Source organism: Seriola aureovittata, chromosome 6 (assembly GCF_021018895.1).
Source record: "Seriola aureovittata isolate HTS-2021-v1 ecotype China chromosome 6, ASM2101889v1, whole genome shotgun sequence".
Classification (NCBI taxonomy): Eukaryota; Metazoa; Chordata; class Actinopteri; order Carangiformes; family Carangidae; genus Seriola; species Seriola aureovittata.
In genome coordinates, this window is record NC_079369.1 from 4,559,610 (window position 1) to 4,587,082 (window position 27,473).

Genomic DNA, 27,473 nt, shown 5'->3' on the forward strand with positions numbered 1-27,473 from the left:
TCATTGCAGATGTTACACTTTAATTTTAGTGTGATCCATAGTATTTTCTTGTTTCTGTGTAAAGCTGCAGAAAGATTCAGTTTTAACCTTCTTGTGTTTTTGCTTTTGAGCTCCACATAAAACAAAAAAATGTGTCCATTTGTTTCCACCGATCAATCGCCATGACTATCAGGCTTCAACTGTACATCCAAAGTCTTCATCAGACACTTTGCCGAACTGTTTCACACACTTGTCAAACCTTTTGTCCACTTCACCAAAAACTATTATTACCAACCAGTTCCCATGAGTTACTACTAACATCAACATCCCATTGTTCATTTAACTCAGCAACACTGACTTTGATTTTGTATGTTTGGCTGATTAAGTATAATTCACTAAATTTATAGTAGTGACGCTTTGTATCATGCATGTTGTTTATTAATGCCACTGATTTCTAAGTTAAACTTGAAATCTAAAAACAATCGAAGCTCAGTAGAGAAGATATATATTATATAGAAATTATTACATAATTTGATAACTTGTACGCTAATAATACAAATCAGGGTATTACTGTATATTTCGGAGTGCTACAATTTTAAACTCTCAAGTGTAACAAGTTGAATATTTCAAGGAAAAATAGATAGATAAATAAATACATAAAATGCCTAATCTTTTATGACATCTGGTCATACAACCAGGGTAAATATTTCTTTAATTTAGTTAAAGTTTTACAGTGTGAAATGTGAAAAACTGGGGAGCAATATATACATTTACATTCGTTCAATACACTCAGTTTATCAGGAACACCTAGCTAAAAACAAATGCAGTCGAAGCCAACAGTCCTTCAGAAAATCCTCCTCCATGAAGGTTATAGTGTTGAGTTCGAATTGTGTTGACTCGATAATGTGATCATTTTGGAGGCTGTAATTTGTGCTGCTGTTGAATTTAATCGCATTATACAGAGAGGTGTGCCTGTTGTTTGGCCCCTCGCTTATTGATTTGTATAGAGTGGGCAAAATAATAGGAACACCTGTCAACATAACACATGCAGTTCAACGGTACCGCAAAATACACGACTCGACTCGACTCAAGCTGAACATTTTAACCTCCATGAAGCAGGGCTTTCTGCAGGGCTGTTGGGTTAGACCGCACAACTGACAACTGAATGTATAATAATGATTTTCTCTTTCTATATGGATTAATCAAACTCTTTGAAGTGTGGGGTGAATTTTTTTGATAATGCGTTCAGCTGACTCAACCACATACAGTGGGTGCGCTAAGGAGGACAAACTGTAGCTGATATATACAATGTACACACAGGAAAAAAAGAATGTCTTCTTCCCTGCTTGATTAGTTGAACAGTGAAAATGTAAAAAAAAAAGAAGAAGAAAAAATAGAAAAATTAGAATTTAAGTGCACCAGTTCAAACTGATATGCCATCTTTGTGCATTGCATAGCCCGTTCTCCTGTCTGAAAGTATCAAACTGTCTCTGCTAAGCGGCAAAATAAGCACCAAGTTGTGAGGAATTGTGTTAAAGTTTGGAGGACAGGTTACGGGGCATGTTCTGTATATGTTCAGTGCAAATATGTCACTAATTACAAGACATCCTTCCTCACGTGAGAACCGAAGCCTTCAGACATACAGAGCTGCAACAATGAGGGGAAAAAAAATAACAATATATCATTATAACTGTAAAATCTTTCTCGTGATAACCAGATCACGAAAAAAGACGCCGATATCGCAGCCGCGACGAGGGCCAGGTTTCAGAAATTGCAGTGATGGTTGAAGGTTGAGCAGCAGAATAAACAATGACGGAGCAAGTTGTCTCAACATAATGCAGCATGTTGAATGTCACTTTGATTAAGAGGACTCTCTGCTACAGGCACAGAGAGGTGTGATCCTACAAAGCATCCGCAAACTAATGACAGCCCCTTGTACACTGCTTAAAAAGAGCACACTATTTATTTTATGTTGGCTCTAAGAGAAAGTGAGACATGACCGTCATTCAATATAGCAGTGGCAATATTCCTCTTATGGCAAAAAGTTTCTTATAAAAAGTAAGATATTGAGATTTTTTTTCAGTTATTGGCATAGAAAGTCAGATATTTGGATATTTTTTTTCATTTTATAATTGTAATCTTTTCTCATTTTTACAAACTAGTTTGTCATAATAACAAGGCACTTTTTTCTTATCATGACAAACAATGCAGACCAGCTTGAGTTGGAGAAATATGTTTATCTTTTGCCACGGTTATGTTCAAATTAAACTAGATAGATAGATCCTAAAAGATAAATCTTAAAAGTTGTATTAACTAAGTGGATAAGGCAAAGCATAGCATTGTAATATCCTATAATAAAGTTATTGCTTATATATACAGTATTATTTATATATAAGATTTTAAAGTATTCTGAATTAACTATTATATACTTCTATCAGCAGTCGCAGATTACTTTAAAATAATGAGTGGTATTAAATATTGTGCAAATTCAGATTTCACATTCCAGGCCGGTGCAACTCTACACAGTGCCTGGGTGCTCTTGAGTCATGCTTATTTGTATTTTGTGTCGAAGACCCAAAACCTCCACCATCCCTGTTCCTGAGTGGGGCACGTCAGTGTGCAGAAGGTGCCTCTGTAAATGCTTGATCCAGTCCTCCTGGATGGACAGGGGACCCTGGAAGACCAGGTCACAGAATCTGCAAAGGTAAAGAAAGGGAGAAACAGTCACTGCTACTACACGCAAACATTTTCCTCCAGTCAGAAAATGTAAGATGTTCTCTGTTGTATTAATATCTCTCCACCCCTCAGTTACAGATTCCATATGTACAGGGAGTGGCCTGGGTCAGGTGATGTGCCTAGTGTATTACTCTGACAAGGGAGTTCGTAGACGTCCTCAATTTACTCTGAAGAAGGGAAGCTGTTGTCTACTGACTACATGGTGTCTTGACAGTGTCTCACCCTTAAGCCAGTTGAGTGGTTTCCCAAGCAGCTGTGGACTATAAACCTCTCGCAGGAAAACACTGACAAAAAGAAAAAAAAAGCCACTGCTTCCATGTTTGCACTCTGAAACGAGTTGTTGATTTTTTGACATTTCAGATATCGCATGTGGTGCGGCCCGTTGTTTAGGTGGATATGGGCCTGGAATCTGGGAGAGGATAGGTGCAATAGCTGTGGTTGAAAGGCCGCACCTTTTTAGCTCTGGGGTGCCCCTCATCGTCGGGGATTTTCTTGGCTGGTTCCCCTTTCTGATATTTTGAGAGTCTGGCCTGTTTACTCCAGTTTTGGCAGATTCTGATTTTCAATCAATACAGCTCAAATGTATGTTCATAATAAAACAGTCACTATTAAGTATTAAGTAACAAGGTGAGGGGTCTCTCTCTCTCTCTCTATGAATAAGGGGAAACTAATTATTTCTGGTTATAAATCTTCACTTCTTGGATCCACACATGCACAGGTGAGGTAAGCGGCGTGGCGCTAGTTTTAGCCGCTTTGCCTTTGCTAGCTTCTTGAAATTGGACATGTTGAGTAGGGTGATGGTGTTTTACGGGTCTCATTAAGTTTGTCGTTCCAAATGTTTTTGTGGTTGTTCCTCCGTGGCTTACTTTGGCCAGCAGCGACAAGCATCCAGCTGGCTTTGCTAGCGCATGCACAGTTGATGCACTTGCAGCGCACACATTCCACACAGTCACACATTTTAGGCCGTATATGGACGTCTGAACTGAGGCCCGTGCAGACCTTTGCAGCCGCACAGATACGGAACATGTATTTTACATGCGTTCCAGTTGCATGGCCGATGAGCTATCGGCCCTGTGCCTGTGTATGAAATCTGTAACTGGGTGGAGAGATTTCTCGCTGCCTACACGTGTAACCTTCCATTCTTTGTACCTGCAGGTGAGTGTGTAAATCTGAGAGTTCAAGGAGGGTAAAATCTTCTTTTTCAGCCCAGGCCTTGGTCTCGGCTTCTTCTGCTTATAATCATAGCCTAAAATACAAAACAGCACACTGCTTTATCTGAGGCAGTGTATTAGGTTATCACTGACAGGCAAAATATAAATAAATAATCTCACAGCCAATAATCTATTCTAGTCAAAATCTCATTTGTTAAAGTGAGATGTATGTCTCCCAATGCAGCATTCATCCAAAAATATTCTTCTTAATTTTGTTCTGCAGATCGAGCCACTTAATCGATGTTAATCTTACATTCTGACATTTTTTCTACAATTTTTATCGCGTGACATTTTTCCTTTTTCAGAAACTTACCCGGTTCTTCAAATACAGCAATCCTCTTCCTGCATGCATAGGCCTGAAGATGACCAGACAGACTGACAGCAGTGGGGAAGTTGCTGTTACACTCAATACAAATCTCACTTGAATCACATTCCCCTGAAAGATAGAACATGGAAAAAATAAATTAAACTCAAGGGGGAAAAAGGCAAATGGGTGTGGTTATATTTTCCACCTGCTTTGTCTTTATGCTTTAATGGGAATTAGTATTGGATGATGTTCACTTTGAGACTGTTTATCTGATACTTATGCCTAAAATCAAGGTTTAGGATCATCAAAAGTTACATAGCATTTTAAGGAGAGAGGCACTGTAGGATAGCGTTTTGAGTTCATGCAGTAATTTTATTATCAGGCAAAAACTGTTAGTCCCAGTGTGATCTTAAGTCTTCTTCCACCTGGTTTCATTGCAAACATCTGATTTGCACTCTCCTGTTTGAAAAGTGTTACCGGTAAAGTTTAACACAATCTTGTGTCTTCAGGGGGGCCATTTTCACATACACCACCTCATGAGAGTCACGCAGGATTCATAAACTACACACAAAAAATAAATAAATAAAAGAAATCACAGATCTGTTAGTCTTATAACAGAAAACCGGCAGCGATACTGCTGCACTCCATTACTTGTAATAAATACCCAGAAATGGGATGGTTAAGTGGTTTTCCCAAAACATTAAACATTAAAATTAAATAACCTGATTTGATTTTTTAAAGTAATTTCAGCTTAAAGAGGAGATAAAAACAGTGTCCCATTGATTTTCTTCATATAAATAATATAAATGTTGATTAAAAATGGTGTAATATAATGTATCTAATAGTATAATAGAAACCGGAATCCAAATCAGTTTTCAGGGCAGGACACAGAGCAGACAGCCATCTTTGGGAGTACATTTAAGCTGCCACTATAACACTACAATAATGACAAGCGCTGTAATATTCAGTTTAAAATAAAACTCAACAAAGAGCAGTTTGATTCTAAATCTTCACCAACATCTTTCTCAGTCCCTGACTGAAAGTTTGATTTGGACAGACATTAATCAAAATCGTGCAAACACGGATGATGGGCTTCCAACTCGACATCAAGAGAATCTCATGATTTTTTAATATGAACTTCAAAAACACTTGGTGACATTCAAGCGACAATATGTGTTGTTTTCTTTCTCCCACAAATCAAATGATTGTGAACCATTCTCACACTGTTTAACCGGCTTCCCCCTGCAGAATACAGGTATCTGTACTGAGAAACTGTAAATTGGTGATAAAATATTGATTAAACAAATGCTATCCCCATTACAATACGTGGTGCATTCCTCTTCAGTCAAACAAAGCTCAAATGCTCCTCTACTGATAATAAGGGGAAACAATACGAGCAGTTTGATTCTACTTTACCGTCATTAAGGCATTGTCAAGTCTTTTCACTGCCAGATTTCATTCGGGGGTAAAATATTTCACTTTTCTTTGATTGATGATGCCAAAATCTCCTGTTCCAAAATAGTGTTGTCAAGCAAAAGGTATAAAATATAATGCACCTGCTGCAATTCAAATTAAGCACCAGACACAGGAGATGAATAATATGCAGTTAAATAACTCTATTCTAACTATTGTACTTTAAGATATAGTGTCCCATCAAGCAATTCAGACACTGCTATTCTACTGATGATGATAAAATGAGCAAGTGACCATAACTAATATATTATTATAAATCATTTAAGGGATATACGTGTATTTGATGAGAATAACTTATGAACTTTAGCCACTGTTAACAACAAAGCAGCTCGCACAAAATACATGTTCTACACATTCGCATAGAATTAACACACGAATGATTCAACTGAGTAGTAAATTACTTTATATTTCTTGAAGTTCTTCTTATGTCTATGAGGGATTTTGCAAAAATGTTTACAAATATAGTATAATTTAACCAATTTAACCAATTTAACAAATGTAATTTAATCTCCTACTGTAGTTCCTACAGTGTGAAAATCAACTTGCATGGACTCAAAACTTACCTGAGGTGTTTGGCAGTGATGTAAGTCACTGTATCTGTGGAGTTCACTTCTACTCGTGCTAAAACATACAAAACCTGCTCAGCCATGAAACTGCTCTCAAGCTCAAAGCCTAGGCCTCCATACCGTGAGTCCAGGCGGGCTCCACACCTGTCATCTGTGTCTCCTCCTTGTAATCTTTGGTCATAACACAGAGCTTCCTGGCTGCATGGGCGTCGCGGTTGTTTCTCGCTGTGAGCGCCGAACTTTCCCGTCTCGTCTTTAGCAGTTCAACTAAAGTGCTTGAGGAGGCCTTCAGGTCTGTTTGTGCTTCTGCTTGTGGCTTATTCCTCTCTGAGAAGGCCTGTGCCTCCTGCTTTGGTACAAATCTATCCCCTATGGCATGTGGACGCTTCATTTCATACTGGAGTGTCACTGGTAGTGCCGCGCGCATCAAGACCAGGCCGCTGCTGCTGATGAACTTCTGAGAGACTGAAGGTCCTGGAGGGAAGTGGTCCTTGTTTAGGATCTGCAGTATGTTCCCATGTTCCTTTTTGTCCTGTAGCAGCTCATTTAGGATGCACAGCGGGGACTTACTGGTGCTGGTAACACTTCTGCCTATTCGTTTCAGGTGTCCCCTCACATGGTTGGAGAGGCCAGTCTTAGTATCAAACCAACCCCAGCACAGGGGACATGTGTGCTCTCCTTTTGTTTCTGGCTTAACAGCTGTATTATAAGATAAAGTTTGTCACAATAATTGAAATGAAAGGATCAAAACAGTATCCCGTACTGCAGCTGTGACTTTAATTATCATGCATTAGCAAAGAAATTACAGCAGCCATGCTAAAAAAAAAGGCTAAATCTGTCTTACAACTGAATATAAGTTCACCCAAAATCTAAGTAAGCTGACAATTGCCATTCACCAAGCCCCACCCCCGTTGGTTACTGTTGCTATGCCTCTTTCAATTCTCACATGGCACATACATTGTTTATAATGACAACCAGATAAATTTGCCGCTTGAAATTTATAGTGATTTTCAAAATAATGGGTCTTTCATTTCAGACGGAGCTAGACAAAAGTGCTTTTTACTTTCTCACCAAAGAGATGAAAACTCTCGCTGGCAGATTTTATCAACTGTAGAAAGCTTATTAAGATAATGATAGCTCCATGAGTTGGGTGACAATGCTGCCTTGTAAAACTCGAGGGGAACATACATGATATTGTGCTAAAAGACTGAGGCTAAAGATAGCATCCTCATTAGTGAATGATCCAGAGAAACTATAAGACACAGCATTTTTCCTATATTGCATTGTAGAACTACTTGGTCCTAATATCATGTGAGACAATTTTCATTCTTAACCCTGTTTAGCTACTTAGCTTATATAACTTGCCTTGGGATACAGAGTTCATGATGCTTCATCTTTTGTTTAGCAGGATGTTCAGGATGAACAGAAAAAAGAGCGGACAGAGCTGCAAACATTGGTCCACAACTCTGATATAATAGCATCCAGAACCTGCTCCTGTACGGTGGGGAAATACTACACAGTGGAAGTGCCGGCCGTGAATTGGGCTTTTTCTTTTTTCTTTTTAACATAACCTGTACACCACAAGATAATCTATTATGAAATGCGAGGCCTTGGAGGTAACACTGGGTAGCGTCTGACTCTTGGTAGTACGCTAGGTAGCTGGAAGGACTAATGTTGGAGCAGGTAAACAATGCTGTTTAATCCATTTCTTAAACTTGTGTATTCATTTGTTTTGAAAAAGGCTAGACAGGCCTGCTGTGCCTGTTGGTTGCTAAACTATGTCTGGACGGTTGCTTTTGGGGGAGGGGTTTATCAAACACTCATTCATATCTCCTTTGTTTGAGTTCTGATCGTTTAATTGCCTGTAAGAATAGTTGAAATAAAGCTCGTACCTCTTCTCATTTTCCTCATGGCGGCGGGGATCCTTCTGCGGGTTCGCGGCTGATGATCACGCAGCGCCACTTGCTCCGGCGAAACCATGTGCCGAGCGTTATAGCTCAAGCCCACGCGATGAAGGTGCCCTCGCACGTGATTGGACAGACCCACTCCAGACTCAAAGATGGCGGGGCAGTACGGACAGAGCTTGTGCTCTACCACTTGAGAAGGGGAAACAACAAAGCCGTCACTCATAGACGTACAAGGCGACTCTGGGAAATCATCACACACTGTGGTTTCGATATACTCCTCCTTGATTATGAGTTGCTCTATGTCACTGCAGTCTTCATCTCCGTCATCTTCATCTGTGAGCTTATGGGCGCTTTGGTCTTTGGCTGAAAACCTCTGCCTCTTTCTGAAATACTTCCGAGCGTACGGGTTCCTTTCTCTCTCACTGCTTTCCAAGAAGCTGCCTGTGGCTCTGCTGGTGTCATCACTGAAGTTATGGCCGCCCTCACAGCCTTTCTCCAGCTCTCCAACTCCAAAATGTTTCTTACGCCTCCGGCTAAGCCTTGGCAATATATTACCATTCATGTTGTCAATAGTGTTTTGCAAAGGTGTTGACATTTTTCTCACTGATAGAGAATTTTGGTTTGTTTTGGCGTGTAAACTCCTGGTTTCCAGGTTGTTCTTGCTACGCTGACAGAACATCTGGTCTAATTTAAGACTTCTAGCTGATGGTAAAACATCAGCCGTTGCAGGACAGTTTGCCTGCTTTGAGCTGCCAAAAGCCTCGTGGTCATTTTTTTCACCGTCTTCTTCCACACAGGTGAGATCAGTTGCCACATCTAATTTTTCCTCTGGCTGCAGGAGTAATTTTCCATGCTTGCCGATCCTCCACAGAGATGGCGACAGCGTGTTTTTGGTGCAGCCGACGTGGCACTTGAACTGAGGGGAACTGACGGTTTTGTCTTCAGACTTTTGAACGTAAATGTCCTCATGTCCACCGGAGCAGTGGGGGAAACGGGCTGCTTCTCCAAAGGCAGATTTACTCCCAGCAATTTTGGGCTGGTCGGCAAACTTTCTATAATCGCCAGAGTGTGATCGCGGATTCTCCAGCTCAGGATGTCTTTCCAATGTTACTTTGTCTCTGCTGGTGAAAAAACCCATCTTACACTGAAATTGAACATGGTCTGCTTCCTCTGCATCATTAGTATGAGTCATTTCCCCACACTGAGGCTGGTGTGTGTCGAGGTGTGCGACATGCAAGTGTAGTTCAAGTGCCTGCCGTGTGAGAGAAATGTAGTTACACTCCTCACAGAAGTAATAGTGCTTCAGATTATCATGCGTTTTGGCATGCTGGACAAAGATTTTGGGGCATTTACAACCAAACACACACTGAGGGCACTGCACTGCGGCGCCTCCGTCTTCAACGTCAGTGTTTTTGAGACCCTTGATTTCCTCCATAAGTTTTTCCAGCCTATCTTGGTGAATAATGATGTGCCTCATGAGGGAGTTGCTATCACAGAACAGACGCCCACACTCCCTGCATATAAAGGTCTGTGAAACATTTTCACTGTTCACCTGATTATGCTTGCCTAAATGATACATCATATGTCTATGGAAATGTCTTTTTTCCTTGAAATTAACATTGCATATTGTGCATGAGAAGAAAGACGGATCTCGCCCAAGTTGCTTCGTTGTCGATTGCTCCACTTTTGGACTGAAATTGTCTTCATCTTCAGGGTCATTTTCCTCATTACAGCCTTCCTGTGCTGCTCTATTAATATGGTGCTCGGAGTGTAAAGCCGGGAGATCTTTGAATGGCACCACGGAATATTTAATACCGCATTGTGTGTCCAAAGAATCGGCTTTGCCGGCGATGTCAACGTTTTCAACATCATTACCACTGCAGCAACGTCTGCGTGTGTGATTTAAGCTGTTGTTAACCTTTTCCAGAGAGCCTGCCATGCTTTTTACATGTGTATTGTGGCGCCTGTCTCTTTGGTGTATCACTCTGGTCTCCAGCCTTCTGTCAGTGTGCAGGAAGCTCTCTCTTTCCGAATCCCAACTGATTACTTCAACATCATCGCAATCATCAGAGGAGTTTTCTGGCCATTCAACGCCGTGTCCAGATCCTGTTTCTATTGTCTTTTTTGTCCGAGGTTGGCTAATGTGCATTTGCTCTGCACTGTCACCTGACAGTGCGGAATAGGCCAGTTTAGACTCATTCTCCTCCGAGTGAGACGGTGGCGTGTTGACACCTGGCTGTGTGGCCAGTGTTTTTACAGCGAGCCCCGCTGTGTTCTTCCAAGCGTCTGATTGAAGCTCACTAGGTGGTGGTAACACCTCGGGGCTCATGTCCTTCTCCACTTGCCACGCGGCATCCAGGACATTGTTGGATAAAACAGAGCCTTTGTTCAGGACACAGTGTACCTCTGAGGTGGGGTGTGAACCAGGCCCATTAACAAGTGCTCCTGAAGGCAATGAATTGCCTGCATGGGGAACAGCGGGGACACTGCTGTATACAAATGGATTCGGCTGGGTTCCATTTAAAGGGTTTTCGTGTTCATCTGAGGACAGACCTGCAGTATTGTTTTTCAGAGAAAATGTGTGACTCTGTAATGGCTCCTGAGTACGACCCGGGCTGTCAGACACTGATTCCACGTCTTTGTCCTCTTGAACATCTGGCTTCAGATCAGACATAGTAGCAGTACTTTCTGAAATATAAAAGAACATCACAATATTATTAAGACGTCTCTGTTTTTATAATCCTAGCTAAGCATATTACCACTTTGTTTTTTCATCCTAAGACAATTTACCAAATGAAATAATGTAAATTACAAAAGGACACGCTGCTGTACAACAGGTACAATAAAATCTATTTCTTTCTCATTCACACTGACAATATGGTACTGTTGAAAGAAATAGTTTTTTGGGCTATTCCCACCGCTCCGTAAAATGAGAGTGGTATTATTCTGTGCTGCATTATGATTTTCCAACACCCTCTTTTGCCACCTCTATTCACAACAAACCCTGCTGTTAGCCCTGAATACCCTGGCGAGGATGCTTAATTATGTGAGCGTACTTCTGGGAGATAACCTTCCTGCTTCGCCACCTAAAGTTCTCAGTCGTCTGCTAAAATTGACCAATTTCCATGGGAACAAAGTACACCTCCAATGAGATCATATTGTGTCTTATCACTCTGTGATGGTGCCAACACAGATCCCAGCATGAGACTGTTGTTACTTGAATCCTGCCAAATTGGCAGGCACACAATCTGTGTAAAACGCACACAAAGAAAACATACACCTTTGCACATCCACATGGACAGGCATACTAATTCTTTTAAGAATGGCTGAATTTAAGCCACAAGGGTTCTTTTCTTATTTTTATTCATATTTATTTGAACAAACATATTAAAATTGATGCCTTTGAATCATTGAACAGGATCATAATCAGCACACAGTTCAACATGTGTATGCTAGATCTCATCACAGACTGCACTGTGCTGTCCAAGGCTGATTTAGTGTAAAATGTAAGCTCGGTGGATTTGACATCCAGGGCTGGTCGCTCTCTACAGGAAGTTGCGTTGCTAACGAAGTGGTAAATTCAGTGTTAATGAGTGGCTTCACTGTTACCACCTCTGAGGTAAAACCTTCCAAGCTCCATATTCTCCCCATCTGTTGTGGTGTTAGAGGTTTGAAGGGGGAACAGACGCTCTATATTTAAAGCAAACTTCACTGTTACCCCAAAACGGCAGGGTGGCAAAAACCATCAAAATATCTTGGTTCAAAATGTGCAAGCCTCATTAGCAGCCGACTCACACAACTCGCTTCTATATTTATAACGAACAGAGGTTCAACAGAAATGCGATTTTTTAAAAATGTATTTGCTTCTGTTTACTTCATTTAGTCAATGTTAAAAGGCTGACTTTGATTTACCTGAAGATATTTACAGGGATTATCAGCTTTAATACGGTTAAGATGTATGCACAGATCAATCTGCTGTGTACTTTTGTGAACCCTGTTTCGTATTTTACCCAAGACCCAAGACACTCGCCTTGTTTTTCAATTTGGTAAACAAGATTTAGAAAGAGCGTCATTATTTTTGTGTTCTGTTAGACAAAGGAAAACAAACTACAGAACACCTTTCAGTTATGAACTGAGCAGTTTTCATTCTCTGTCTTTCAGGACATGAAGTCTGCATCTCATTTTGAGGACAACAGGAATAGAAAATTATGTTTTCAAATTGGAATAAATTCACATGCTATAGATAAACCTTTTGCCAGTTTATTAGGTACACCTGTCCAATCTGATGTAATCCGATACAACAACCAAGCAATATAACCTACATTTTTTTGAAGCCTTTAAGATTATTGTAACACGTTTTTTTTAATAATCTGTCCTGGGTGAACAAAGTATTAGAAAATACCAACCACACTCAGTGGCCACTTTATTAGGCACATCTGTATTATCCTATGCAACCGAATACCTTTATAAAGCTTATAATATTTAGTTTTGTTGACACTGTCAAAGAGGCATTAATTCAGCTATTTATTTATCATTTAGGGAATGGTTAGTGCTGAGAGCTGTTTCTAATATTCTGCCTACCATTTATTATGTAAATGAAGTGGACAAATCATTTGAAACACATCTCAGTATACACCAATGCAGTCGTGCAGAATCGTGGCACCAACAAAAAATGGAGGAGTTTTCAACTTTTATAGAGATGGGAGTTGTTGCAAGGCTGTTGTGTTGGATGAAATAAGATTGTTAGAGGTGTACCTAATAAACTGTAAACTCCACTGCCATAATAATAAAAGCTTTGATTTTTACTTTACTAACAGCAAAAGTGACATCAACTCAAGTTATGGAGTTAAAAATGATCTCCTGCAGTATGCTGTGATAGTCGGTGGGTTGGGAAGCATGCCATGTACTCACATCAGTATGGCTTTGAGTCTGGCTCACAACCTCAGCGCATGTCATGCCCTATTCTCTTTCATCTTCCTGTTATTCTCCACTGTGCACAATCTAATTTTGTGAAAATGCCATAACATTTGCCTGCAAAATTTTTTTTTTTAGCTTGAATTATTTATTTCATTAATCTAGGTAACTGTGTAGGCAGTAATGTCATATGACTTTTCTTTAAGGGCAATGTGACTATAATAGCAGGTGAAAGTGATTAGAGACAAAGTTCGCAACCTGCGTCCATCACAATGACACTGAGCGCAGAGGTCAAGCATTATTGTTAGACCCTGTCAGTGCGATTCTCTGATCTACATTTCAAGAACCGTCTACTCTACAAGGCATTGTAAAGTGAACGTCTTTGGGTTTCGAACTGTCAGACAAAACAATATTGGTCAATATTGGTATTTTTCAGTATTTTCTGACATATTGTAGACAACACTATTGATTGATAACAATCTACACAGTGATTGATAGTGTCTGTGCAAGTTCTCATTCGTCCAGGTCATTGTTATCTCTTTCCCAGATTAAATCGAAGGCAACTGGACTTGTATTTGTCTTCCACAGACAAATACAAGTCCAGTTGCCTTCGATTTAATCTGGGAAAGAGATAGTGATTGATAGTGAAAATAATTGTCAGTTGCAACCTCACAGTAGACAAAGTCCCGTTGACCATTGAACATCGAATCATGAACATTAAAAAATAAAATTAAAATTAAAAAAAAAAGATAGATTCATTGTGACTCAAAGTTGTTTAATTCAGAACTTAAAGTCTAGCAGGACAACAAGCTGATTGAGCAGGAAGAGTTTGGTGCTGTAGGCTTGTAAGGCTGTGAATGTCTAAGCAAATTCCTTCTTCCTGTTCAACTGAAAACCCAGGCTGGCAGCACAGTGGAGACGGCGCTAAAGACCAACTGGGACCAGTCAGCCAAACCATTTCAACTGCTGGAGCTGTCTGTATGGATCAACAGCCAACCTTATATTCCTCTGCCATCGCCTTTGCTGGAGAAATGTCTAAACAAGGGGGCCACGGTCCCTCAAGTACTGCACTACACAACTTCCTCAGCTAATGGGATCTATTGATTTATTTGACACAATGTGAATTTATGAAGCTGCCTCTTTAGTGTGAGAGTATCAAAGCGTGGCTCAAAACAAACAGACAGAGATACAGCTTGACACTCCAGTAATCCCAGGGTGAGTATGTTCTCTCAGCGAAGGTGCCACAGCGAAAAAAAAAAAAAAAGAAAAAGAAAAACACTGTTAAGTTCTTCTTCTGCTATCTTAGCCCTGCCGTTACTCACAGTATCAAACAGCAGAGAAGCAGGAAGAAATTACTACTATATGATAAAGCTTGTCTTGTTTTGCATAAGAATACAAAAATTAAAAAATTAAAAAAACACAACACTTGCAGATTCAGAAAACAACCCTAAATTTCTTAAATTTGCACAGGAGAAAATAAAGAGAATGGCTTCACACGATGTCTTTGTCTGGATTACATACTCTTTTATCCCACTGAATTCTTGTCACCCAAAGGTCATTTCCATAATAATGGTCTCCATTCTCCCTAATGGGATTTTGGCTGTGATTATGTATGCCAGCATCTTGTGCAGACACTATCAGCCCTGTCATCCTGAATTGCACAAATGTAATTACACAAAGCCTTTGATAACTAAACAATGTAATTTCATGCTTGAGTGAAAATATATACTGGAGTTATATTGACTCAAAGTAAAGGGAAATATATGAGGGCCATAGGTCGTATGTTGCAAAGAAATTGTGCTTTTTAGACAAATTAAACAATAAATTAAATGCTAATGCATGCTTTAGCAACAAGAATATCGGCATGCATCCACGTGATTTAAGTAAAGATTCACAGGTAAGCATTACTGGAAGTGGTAACTTAAGGCAATACTGTGACATATTTGAGAAATACTCAGATGTGAGGATCAATACCACTCTGAGGTCTGTCTGTTAAGTATGAAGTTACAGCCAGCAGCTGGTTAGCTTATCTTAGTTTTACTGAACACTGGAGGTAACAGATAGCCTGAGGTAAAAACCCAAAAAAAAATCTCCCCATCAAACTTTACCTTGCTTTAAGTAATAAGATGTTAGTATAGAAAATAATGTGTTATAAAATATGTAAAGGGTATACACATGCACAAAATAAAGGGAACAGAAACTTCTGCTGCACAACAACCTCATTAAAAATCCCACTGAAATTTGTTACTACACTAATAACTTAAAAACTCCATCCCTGGAACATAAGCTTACGCAACAGTATGTTGTGTGGCTCACTCCATATGTCTAGACAAGGATGGTATTTAAAACCAAAAAACAACAACATATTTAACAGACAACATTTCCCATAAGCCCTAAAGAAGCAGATAGCAGAGATTACAACTAGGAAGTTGAAAGATTTACTGGTGATCATCATTGATACGAACAAAACTGCTGCCGCCGCGGTGAATTTTTATGGGAACAGTGGGTTTTTTTTTTGTATGTTCACAAAGTAATTGTTGTTTAACTTGTTTAAAACCACAAATGTTTCAATTTTTCTAATAGCGTGTTTCATTTTCATTTAACGAAGGCTAACCCCGCCGTGACGTCAAGACGCTAACTTTTATGAAGCTACAGCCGGCAGCGGGCTAGCTTACAGTAGCTTAGCATAAAGGCTGGAATCAACAGCTAACATTGTTCTGTCCAAAGGAAACAAAATCCTACTACCAGCAGCTTTCTAGCTCACAAACATGTCGTATCTTGTTTGTTTAGTGCCTACAAAAGAACAAGGTGTATACAAGTTGTTGTTGGTGTATTTTTTACAGAGCTAGGCTAAAAGCTAGGCTAGCTTTCCCCCCCTTTTCCAGTCTCTGTGCTAAGCTAACCAGCCGCTGGCTTTAAGTTCATTTTTTAGAGGACTGATATGAGACCGGTTTCAACAAGCATATATTCCTAAAATGTCTCCTTCTTTAACCAAGTTCTGGGATAGAAAATAATGTATTTAAAAAACAAAAAAGTGAAGAGGGAGAAATGGGACACAGAGACGGGACAAGGTTCACACCGGCGAGAGCAGCGCCTTGAACCAATCACACAAACCAAAAACAGTCTTGTTCTTTGGCCGAGGTACAACATTAGCAGAGAGAAAAAAAACTGCCCACAACAAACTTCTCCTTGCCCCCCCCCCCCCCCCCTCCTGAAAAAGGGGAATGAGTGAAATGGCTGTGATGGTAGATTTACTGATGAAAAAAGGTGAAGCGAGAACATTCGGAGTGATAAAAGGGGACAGGGAGCGAGTGACAGTTGGGTTAAGACAGAAGTCATGTTCAATAGCAGGTAGAAACATCAAACAGTGAGTTCACAGGAAACCCATGCAACCTTGTCTTGAAGGAGGATTTTCTGTTGTGTGGAGTAGATTATATCTGTTCAAGCTGCTGACACGGCCTCATTTGCTGCCCGTAGTGTTGGAGGGGGATTAAACGATATAAACTTTAAAGCTTTAAACAATACCTTTCAAAATTAAATGGATTAAGGGAGGGATGTCTGATGGGGATTTCCCAAGGCTTTGTTAGTTTTAAACTCTACTCCTTTTAAAGAGGGGAAGAAGAAGAAGAAGAAGAAGTAAAAGAAGAAGAAGAAGAAGAAAAAAAAACAGCAGTTAGAAATTTCTCAGGCATGTGACCGTTTTAATGAGGCTGCTCTCACATTGAGGAGGGCAGTAGGCACAGGAGGGCTGCCAAGCAGATGGCTCTCATAAACATCATATCTGCTCTGTTTAGATACATGACTTCTCATCCCCCAACACTGAGAGGAAAACAAACCCGACCATCACCACAAGCACTACCCACTTGCCCGCTTTTGGCAAGCTGTGCCGGCTCGTTGAAATGGCACATTTCCATTTCCTGCATTTCTCCTTCATAACAATATGCATGAGCTGTGCAATTGATATACATAACCTCTAATCTGTTATAAGTATGCAGAGGAGATGCGGTGATTGCAGCGGTGGGTATTTTTGTTTAGTGGCAGTTAGGATGTTGACTTTTATTAAATGTTATTATTACCATATAACTGAAAGTATATAAATACTAAGCAAGACAGAGGTTGTTGCTATGATTAGGCATGCTCAGATGCTTTCCACTTCAGTTGAGATGGGGGAAAAAAAAAAGAAATATATATATAAATATATAACAAACTTTGTTGCTGCCGCTTTGCCGTAGACATGTGACCATTCAGATGAAAGGGAGTTGGTGTCAAACTGCTCTCCAAATTGAGGACAGGCTCCACATTGCAGAGCAGACATCAGTGAGCTTAGATACGGAGGCATGTCAAGCATCGCAGGTATTAGGATGAAATCTCTCATTATCTTTCTTTAAAACATAATATGAGAGCACCACGGCAGGAGCAGGGAGGGGGGCCTCATAGTCACTAATGGCAACCAAAGCGAGTCCTCAGTAGTCACCTTGAGTTCTATTATTAGATCAGGACAAACAACTCCAAACAGAAACTGGATCAAGTGTGTCGTTCGCAGCCTCTGATTGGGTTTAGAGACCTAGAAATGGCTAAAATAAGAACCACTATGATCACATGGGGGTCAAAGAGATGACAAGAACAGCAGAGCCTATGGTGAACAAAGAAGAAACAAGCCTCGGAAGAAAAAAAAACGCCAAAAACTGTGGCTGTCAAAAAGTCACGAGGAATTCAGAGGCCAACAAAAGCCTATTTATCTAACTCTATCAGAAAAAGTGGACAGCTTGAGCGCAGTAGCCTTGACAGCAGTGGGAATCCCTTGTCATTTCCCAAGATCCACACACACACACACACACACACACACACACACACACAGGCACACGCAGACACATGTAAGACGATTATTCAGTACTGCTTGTCAATTGTACCTTTTCAACCCGGATCAATGAGTCGTCTTGCACCAGGGGCCTGTATCAGCGCCAGTCATTAACATGTGAGTGCCACTCTATCAGCTCCAGCTCCAAATAAATCAAAGGGTCGGCCACAGAAGAAAAGGGGGCTAATATTTCCTCAATAACCCCAGAGAGACACCATGGAGAGATGCAAATTGCCTCCCAGGAGAGCCCGGGGGATGTGAAGGAGAAACTCGCTGGGAGGCAACGGGAAGCTAATGAGTATAATGGTAAATGTATACAAGGAGAGGGAGAAAACCCTCTCTATTCATACCAATTAATACAATCTTATCAATGGAGGTGTACTGTAAAAGGAGGGCCCGTGTCTAACCCCTTGCCCTCCTCCCCATCTCCACCTCGCGAGCATTTGTATTATTCAACACGGGCCAGGCTACGGTCATTAGGCCTGTGGGAGGCTGGGCCAGGCCTGGGGAGTTAAGGAGATTTTAAAAACCACTCACTCCTCACATCAAAACAAATTGGGCCAAATCAAAGGGGCTCAAAAATGTCCTTTCTTTGAGGGGCGAGGGAGGGAACTGCCATTGTTGTGAAAGCCTGCTTACTGCGGCGTCGGTGTACAAAACGCACCAAAAATAATAGACAGCGGTAGTTGGCGATAGTTTGAAGTGGCTTGGTCATGAAGTCCTACTGCATTTGTGATAATTATATTAATTCAATCTATAACAGTGTTAAATGCCTTTGCTTAAGTAATTATAATCATGGCATATATATATATATATATATATATATATATATATATATATATATATATACCTTGAATTATGGTACTTAACAACTATAACATCAACATGGGTGTTGATTTCTTTTCTGGATTATGAGCCAATTCACAGGATTTTTCCAGTTTCTTGTTACAAAGGAATATTTACTTCACTGAAAAGGAAAAAGACACTGTTTTATTGCTGTTGCTAACATACCGTCAGTTGTTGTATGTCTGACTCCGCAGCAAAAAAAAAACAAAAAAAAGAACAAATTAAACAAACCCACACATGCAGACACATGCCAACATATTCAAACACACACTGTGAAAATCCCCGCTTCCAAAAATGTTATTTTCTTCAAACTGTGAAAAATCTAAGCTAATGGAGGGTGCGATTATTTCACCTGCTTCCAGCTTTTTTAAAATCATCTGGCATTTTCTTGATTTTGGTGCAAAAATCAGTTTTATTCTGTCTTGTTTCAAATTACTGTCGTTTATTTCCAGCTAATTTGTGAAACAGGTTTGTTTATTAAACTGGTTATGATACTCTAACCCCCCCCCCCCCCCACCCCCACCACCACCACCACCACCAGCACCCCCACCACAGTTTTTTACATGAAAAATGAATTGGTAGGAGTTTTTAATAAACACTTGTGACAATCTACAATCCAACATAACAATGAATAAATATGATCAGAAATAATAAAAAAAAAAATCATAAATAAATACACGGATGAAAACACAAGATTGGCACATGTTGTGAGAGAGACGTTCATTTAAAAGGTAATAAAACATACCACTTTCATACTTTAAAAGGTGCCCTGTGGAGTTTTCTTGCACACAAAAAAAAAAGTCATCTTACCTGTCAGTCAAAACAAGGGTCCACTCACCGCTAAAAACACTGCTCCATAGCGCCACTAGTGGTCAAAAACTCCACAGGGTGCCTTTAAGTTACCGCTGAAGAAAAACTGAGCAGGATGTAGTTTAAGGAAGCATTGAACTACCTGAAGGGGCAAATGCTATTCCTTCCTCATATGCTTCAAAAGCAAGAAGAAGAAGAAGAAGAAGAAGTAGAAGAAGACGAAGAAGGAGGAGGAGGATGAATGCCTCAATGTATCATTCTGAAGGTCATTTATTAGGGTGGAGAAATATACCTGACAGCTGCTGACTGGAGGAGGATTTGCCTCCAAGAGATCACCGAGGGGACTGAAATGAAGGTTAATCGCTATATAACTTTCTACATGTATAATCCTATACTCAAGATTTCATTGAGCATGTCTGTAAAAGCCCTCCGTCAGCATAATTGCGCCTAACCTGTGCCCCGCATGCTCAAATCTCTAAAATATCACATCCAACTCTGAGAATAAATGGGAAATTAATGAGGAAAGTGCTGAGCTCAACCTTAGATAGGTATCACAGAAAAGGGTTAGCTGTCTCACAGCTCATGTACAATAGAAGCTCACTAATCCAAACCCTCAGAGATAGAGGTTGTTTGGACTTGTGAAATGTTCAGAGGGATAAATACAAGACTATTCTAATTTGACACTCCTGTAGACTTGGGTGCATCTGGGTCAGATCTGAAGTATAAATACATACAGCGCTTATTTTGTTTAGGTTGCCTGGTAATTTGGATTTAGTTATTGTGCTTGACAAATAAAACCACAGTTAACTCAAATATAAATAATGGATGTACACTAGATTATTCCTCAAAAATAAGCACTAAATGACTTGTACTATAATATTATGAATACACATAACTGCATGTGCATATGGATTTTTTCTTTTTTTTTACCTCCGGACATTATTTACTATAAGGTTTCATATAATGATAAGCATATATTTTTAGCCCTTCTTTGTGTCCATCATTCATCCCTTCTTTTTTTTAACATCTTTTCAGTGTAATGTGATTACACAGGCCACATTATCTGATGTTGCTTTTCAATACTTCATCCTTTTGAGTGACGACTTTGCATATCAGTGATCATATTCTGCCCCTTAGTGGAGGAAACGGTCCATAGCCTGAGTGAGGCGGGATAACAGGAGGGTTGATCTGCAGAGGGGGAGCAGCAGGCTGGATTGTGGGCATCGGCAGCCTGATCCAGTGCTTCATCCAGCCTTTGATGGACCAAAGATTTAAATAGTCTGAGCCTGTTTCTGCTCTGAAACTATTTCCTTGCCAGGAATAAATGGGAGTGCTATTTAATTCATGCGTAATCCCTTAAGAACAGAAAATTTACGTCTACGAACATGAATGATAACCAGAACTAGACACTAAAAAGAAAAGAAATCCAAGCGTTCATGTTGTCAAGATGTGCACTGTATTGTAAGTTGCTTGTTTGAAGCTTTTTTCTATAATCAGGCTGCATCATGTGTCAGCGGATAAGTATCTGAGAACGAAGCGTTATCCCTAGAAATTCATCCAAAATATGTTTCTGCGAACCCTTCTCAGAACAGCTGCCGTCACAAATTAAGAAAGCAAAAGCTTTCTCATGTCTTCATACAGCTTCCTACAGGAGCAGCAGTGAATGTTCATTTATATGACGTGCACTGTAACCAGGAAACAAATATGAGAGCTGAAATTACTGTATGAGGGTTGAAAATAAGATTGTACGCACATACTAGACATATTAAATCAAATGTCAAAAAATTGTGTAGGTAGAATCAATTTGCACAAAATGGTACTAGTGGCCACTATTAAGCATTTTACAATTTCAAAAATCTGATCATCCCTCAAACATAACATGGGTTAGAAAGTATAGAAACTTTATGAGATGGAGCAAATAAGATAAGAAGCAAATGTATAAAGATGTGGAGACTTAAAATACACGCCATACTTTTCATATTAAATTTCATCACATACTGACGTATTTGCACTGAAATGTTAAAAAGTGACACTATATTGTAACTGGTACTGTATAAAAGTCTAAAAATCAAAACGACGTAGCCCCGCAATTAACGACTATTTCAATAATCAATTAACATAGTGTCACAAAACAGTGAAGAATGTCAATCACCGAGGTGATATCTTCAAATTTCTTGTTCTGTCCAACCACTGTCATAGAGAACCAATTAAAAAGACATTTATTAAAAAAAAGGTGGAAATGAACCTCTGGGAGAAACACAGCTTCTTGTGTACGTGTCTGTGTTGTGGTAGGTTGTTTAGAGAGAGCGACCAGCATGAGGCTGTCAATGAAGTTGGAGACAATAAAGCAGAATCACTATTTAGTAAATATTTTGCTATAAAAATTACAGAAGAAACTCCTGAGCAACACTTGAACTACTCATTTAATAATCCTACCACTCAATGCGGTGACAATTTCAACATCCAAATTCACCACAGTGGCTTGGATTTTTAAGAAAATTAAAACAAAGACAGCTGAACTGTGATCGCTATTTGCTTGTCAGTGATTCTGTTTCACACTGGAAAATAATCAACAGCCAGCTTGTCACTCCCTACAACCTGCCAAGTGTAGGAGTGGAGGCACTGACACATGTAACTGACATCTCAGATTTAATTTGACTGCTAATCACACCCAGCTATAGTTTCAGAGCATTTCACACATCTGAGCTACAGTTTCAGGTGTTAAGCCGGTAAGGAGACATACAACTGTGTCTCTGAGCGATAACACCTCTTCAGAGACGGCCACATATTAGGTTTATGCTCTGCCATTATGATTAGAAGAATTGCATTATTAACGAGAATATTAAGACTTCACATAATACACATGTTCTTGCTTTTCAATTAAAACAACCAACACGCATTTTCGCTCGTCTGTAGCAGTGGCTTCATTTCAGTTCGGTGGCTATTTGAGACAAATTATAAATGTGCATCGCCTCACTTGCATGTCACCTTGTTGGGATTCTTGTCTGAATCATGAGCCACGAGCGGATAATGTCACTTCTATTAAGAGACAATATTCTACTAATGCCACCTCCGTTTGTAACATTTGAGAGAGTGTATCTGAATAATCAGACAGTATGTTTAACGAGATAAAACTCGAAGAAGGAACCAGTCAATGTGTACTCACCAGTCTGTGTCGAAGCTCTGATTCCATCACATGGTTCTTTAAAACGCGCCTGTAACAGAGTCAAATAGTTAGTAAAGTGTTCTGAAACTTTGTTAATAAAGCTGACAGGCGGCACACTATACACAGATCTCACATGGGAAACAACCCAAGTAAGATTTCAGTGCAGTTTCATGAATCCATGTGACACACCCTGCCTCAGGGAATCTGTCCCTCCAAATTCAACCTTTGTTTTTTTGGATTCATAACTGAAAACTGTTGACATTATTTCCTCAACAATACAGCCAAGTAAGGACACAAGGAAATACGGTTTTAGCAGGGTCGGATTAAGGACTGGAATGATTGACAAGAAGAGAAACCTTGTGTTTTGTTGGCACTGGCTTTACTTCCTTATCGTCCCACAGAGAGCACACTACTGCACATGTACAAATACACCTATATTTACATTTACATATTTGCCAGATACTTTTATCCAAGGCGACTTACAAGTGAGGGACATCACTAAAGCTTCAAATAATGATGACAACAACAACAAAAACAACATTCTTCTTTCAATGTTTGTTCAAACCCAGTATAGAAAAGTATCGAAGTGGTCACCCAAACTGAGCTTGCACTTTTATTGAAAGAGACAAAATACAAGAATTACCATAATGCACTCTTATTAAACCAGATGTTTTATATGTTGTATATTTAAACATACAGTATATATTGCATTTCTTTGCCGAATAGTCCTTCAAAAACTGTAATGTTTGTTATTCTTCATGGTGAAGTTACTTATGTTTGGGGTCAACTCAACCCTGGAAATGTCAAACTCCCTGTTGGGCCTCTTTAAGCAAACTGGTAAACAAACATAAGTAATGTGTCATTTTCTGTAGTGGACATTGAAAACATGCGTTCAAATTCATGTTTATCAGATAATAAGGAAACATTAAGACGTATAAAGGCAGTTAATCAATGGTAAGTGTGCCAAAAAGACAAATAAGCACCTTTATAAAAGACTTTAGTGTCGCAGTTATGTTTGCTGCCAATTCATGAACTTTACCTTAAACTCTCCTCTGTCTTATGTAACAGTTACTGGTTGGATAAAATTAGTATTTACTGACACCATCTCGGCCTGTTGTGCGACAGAAAAAAGAAAACCTGAACAGCGTCATATGTTAAGACCACCTCGAGAAATAACTGATAGGTATTAATTTCATGCAGATGATTCAATTGCAATAGCAATGTGATTCTGTGAAAACACGCCGCCCTTGTTTCCTCACCTCTAATATAGCTCTGCAGAACTCCACGTTCTTGGTAGATCCACCTGATTACTAAAATATCTCATCTCTGCAGCTGTTCTTCAGCCGAGTCGCTAATTCAGGCCAGTGTACTCCCATTTAAGTAGTCCCAGGTGTCTTCATTTATAGCTGTGTAAGCAGCCAGCCAGGCCAACGGAGAACACATAACTGTTTGCTATGCTGAGCATTCAGGGACTTCAGGCATCTTGGTTAAAATATTTGACCTTGTCGAGTGACATATAATCAATTTCTGGATAACATGCCTCAACCATGTGATTTATTTAGTCCAACAGTTGACTCCTTTACTCTCTGCGGTACATTAATGCAGTTAAAACCTACACTAGGCTGTTAAGCTGTCACTGACTTCTTCCTATAGCCACGTAAGCTCGTCCTTACGCACCTGCAGGGAGTGATGGACTCACTTCTTTAGGTCTGTCCTTTCATCTTTACAATACCTCAATTCCTGAGCTGGGATGTCATTCATACTCGCTGTCTGCAGAAGCTACAACTTCCTACTTTTGCCTCATATGCTTGTTTATCTCTTCTGTTTAATGACTCATGAAATCACATATTTCAGCTAATATAGAAGGGAGGTGCCTTTTTTTTCATAGATTGTTCATATAATTATTCTGGGTGGTCACTGGGGATGGACAGATGGATGTACGAAGCACCATTTGTCTCGGTGAAAATGTTTTACCACCAATTTACTATTATTTACCATGATTTATGACGTAAAACGCTCCCTTTTGGCCAGTTCATGATGAGTAGTGTTTGCGAGGCAAAAACCACAGTTGTGTTCAACTATTGGAGCGTATTGGAGTCCTTATTTTGATTTTTATTTATTTTATTTTTTTTATTTTTCATTTAGATTTATCTATACATGAAAAATATATTTCAAACACAAAAAATAGACATAAACTAAAAAGTCTAGCACAATCAAACTACAATGTACATAAGCTCTCCTACTGTAGATCCAACGTTATGGAAGTTCTGTAATGACAAAACTACTGAGCACAAAAATATCAACAAAATACTCACACCATAAAGGAAATGTGTGATTAGTTGCAAGTTCAATTGGTCTCTGCATTATTTGCTTTCAGTTTGATGATGATGTTTCCAAAGAAAAATATCTATATCTGATGAACGCTATAGCAAATTCAACCGAACAACACCTTTTGCTGCATAACACTCTGCAGATCAGAACCACCAGTGTTTGGGTTCTTTCTGTCAATTGTCAAATGTTTCCTTAGCAATGTTTATTCCCCAAGGTGTGTATCGTCCCCAACAGCTCAGCTATTAAAATACTATAATCTCTACCATCATATAAAACTCTTCCTTAACCTGCTCTTCAACAACAACTACATCAAATCCTGAAGACAATTTGAAGATTAGTATGCAAATAATTTTCTTTCTTACTGGAAGAAATTATATTATAATTATCAGTGAGCTATTAAAACAGTTCCAGTGCTGTCATGCTACTGCTTGAATATTGCAATAGCTATTGAAAGACAACAAAAATATTGCACTGCAAGCTGATGCAAATGTAGTCATTTAGACAGTAATAATATCTAATTAAACACAACGACAAAGTGTTTTTGATTATTCTGATTCATTAGACCTCTAGACTTCAAAACTATTGCTACATTCACACACTGTCGGCAGAATGGGAAGAACACAAAAAAACACCCCTTATTCTGATTTGGGAGTATTCATGTATTATTTCAAGTTGGTTAGCGCTAGTGCTAACCTTGTAGTCACACCAAATAAACAGCCTAAATTAGCTACTTTTGTTGTGTTATGTAACAGTTCATTACCAAGTGAAACCAAATACAAACGAACACACAGTGTCTATCTCCCAAAAGATTAGTTAAACTGATTGTATTAGTGTTAGCAATGGATATTATTTTAATGTAATTGCCAGCGGCAGTGCATTTGCAGCCATTTTGCCAATATTATGTGGACATGTCAGAATAACAAAGACGGTGAATAGTTTACTTTATAGTGAACAATAAAGGCTAATTTAGATTTTGGACATTTGCTAATCAACGTCACACTGCGTCATTACTGACTGATGTAGTATCATGTGTATCGCGTTGTGTGACTGTCAGTGGAAAGTAGAATCACGGACTCTTGTCAAACCAATTTGAGAAATTTTGATGGTTCTATGTAATGGATAAATTCCACACTCAAAATGCAGTCAAATAAAAAATGAAGGGAGGGTAAATGTAGTGCACTAAAGGCGCCTACAGTAAACAGGGAGTGATTTCAAACACAGCCTTCATCAGGCAGACGTTGGGTGAAGCTATGTTGGCAATTATGTGATTGTAAGTACTACTAATAATAATAATAATAAGTTGGGGGGGGGGCGCATTGATCAACCACAGTTTGTACTCACCCAAGCAGTCCTGGGGACAAGTCTCCTCAGCTAAAACACCTGTGTGGGTGGAGCCTAGGTGTGTAGTCCTATAACAACAACAAAAAAAATATTTTTAGTCTAATTGGGAACAGCTATAGACCACAGCTTGTTCAAAATCCAAATTTTAGTTGTTAAAAATGTGTTTAGATGCTATGTTAGATGTCATGTTTTGCTGTCCTCATTCCGGCCCTTCAGTGCAGTCTCAATTTGACCTGCAGGTTGACTGGAGTTCAGCTTTGCTTTAGCCACTGGCAATACACCTGGCTTTTAATAACTTCCATACGATGTGGGTCTACTAATATTCCCACAGCCACCGCATTCAAAATCACTCTCACTCACTCTTTCTCACAATCACCCTGTGTTTGTAATAGGCCATTTAAAGTCAGAGAGGGAAGGCAGAGAAGCCAAGTTTACTATGTAGCCGTTTAGGTCTGCGTGAGATGATTATATTCCCTACAAAGATATCCAACGTGACAACAAATGTTATCACGCCGTACGAATTCAACCGTAACAGCTCTTTTCTGTCGCCTAGTCCCCACGTAGCAACACGGAAGCAGTTTTAAGTTAATGTGAGAAAACACGGCGGCACCGTTCAAGGCACTGCAGTGTTTTCATAGCTTCACAGCGACCTCCGACAGTTACACGTCACTGACTAATGACCGTGCCTGGATACAATGTATCCCTGCGCACATCATACGGCACCGCAGAGTGTAACGCTTACCTGAGGGCGACGACGACGATCGGAGTCCACAAGTTTGTCATTGCGGTTGACATCGTCACTGGTTCTTCCCTTTCTGTTAGACTGTCGCCATTTTGCTTTAAAATCACGTAGGTTGTACTCCGGTCCAGGGGAGAGGGCTTCACTGTTCACGGCGGAGGTAGAGAAATGAGCGTCACCCAAACTGCACACCGACCCCTTTTGTCCAGGTTCCCCGCGAGCCCGAGAGAACAACACACTAGGACCATCAAAGGATAGTAACCAAGCTACAATATTAAAGTAACACTAA

At 39.7% G+C, this 27,473-nt stretch overlaps 1 protein-coding gene across 4 annotated transcripts; it reads right to left on the reverse strand.

Annotated features, from left to right (window-relative positions):
- On the reverse strand, window positions 1–27,473 carry znf644b (zinc finger protein 644b). 4 transcript variants are annotated; one of them, XM_056378779.1, is made up of 8 exons: window positions 27,188–27,473; window positions 26,446–26,513; window positions 22,774–22,822; window positions 8,165–10,867; window positions 6,417–6,971; window positions 4,240–4,362; window positions 3,865–3,961; window positions 1–2,675 (listed from the first exon to the last, which is right to left on the reverse strand). In XM_056378779.1, the coding sequence occupies exons 4-8, from the start codon at window positions 10,851–10,853 to the stop codon at window positions 2,498–2,500; spliced, it is 3,642 nt and encodes a 1,213-aa protein (XP_056234754.1). In that variant the 5' UTR covers window positions 10,854–10,867; window positions 22,774–22,822; window positions 26,446–26,513; window positions 27,188–27,473; the 3' UTR covers window positions 1–2,497. The 4 variants fall into 4 exon arrangements, with proteins under 4 accessions (XP_056234754.1, XP_056234752.1, XP_056234753.1 ...); XM_056378777.1 differs by having other exon boundaries at window positions 6,393–6,971; XM_056378778.1 differs by lacking the exon at window positions 26,446–26,513 and having other exon boundaries at window positions 6,393–6,971.

Coding starts and splice junctions, on each gene's coding strand:
- znf644b (XM_056378778.1), bottom strand. CDS start 10,853: ATGTCTGATCTGAAGCCAGATGTTCAAGAGGACAAAGACGTGGAATCA. Junction 4,363..6,392: donor GGAGCCCGCCTGGACTCACG/GTATGGAGGCCT, acceptor TCTATCTTTCAG/GGGAATGTGATTCAAGTGAG. Junction 2,676..3,864: donor ATTTACACACTCACCTGCAG/GTACAAAGAATG, acceptor TTACCTTTGCAG/ATTCTGTGACCTGGTCTTCC.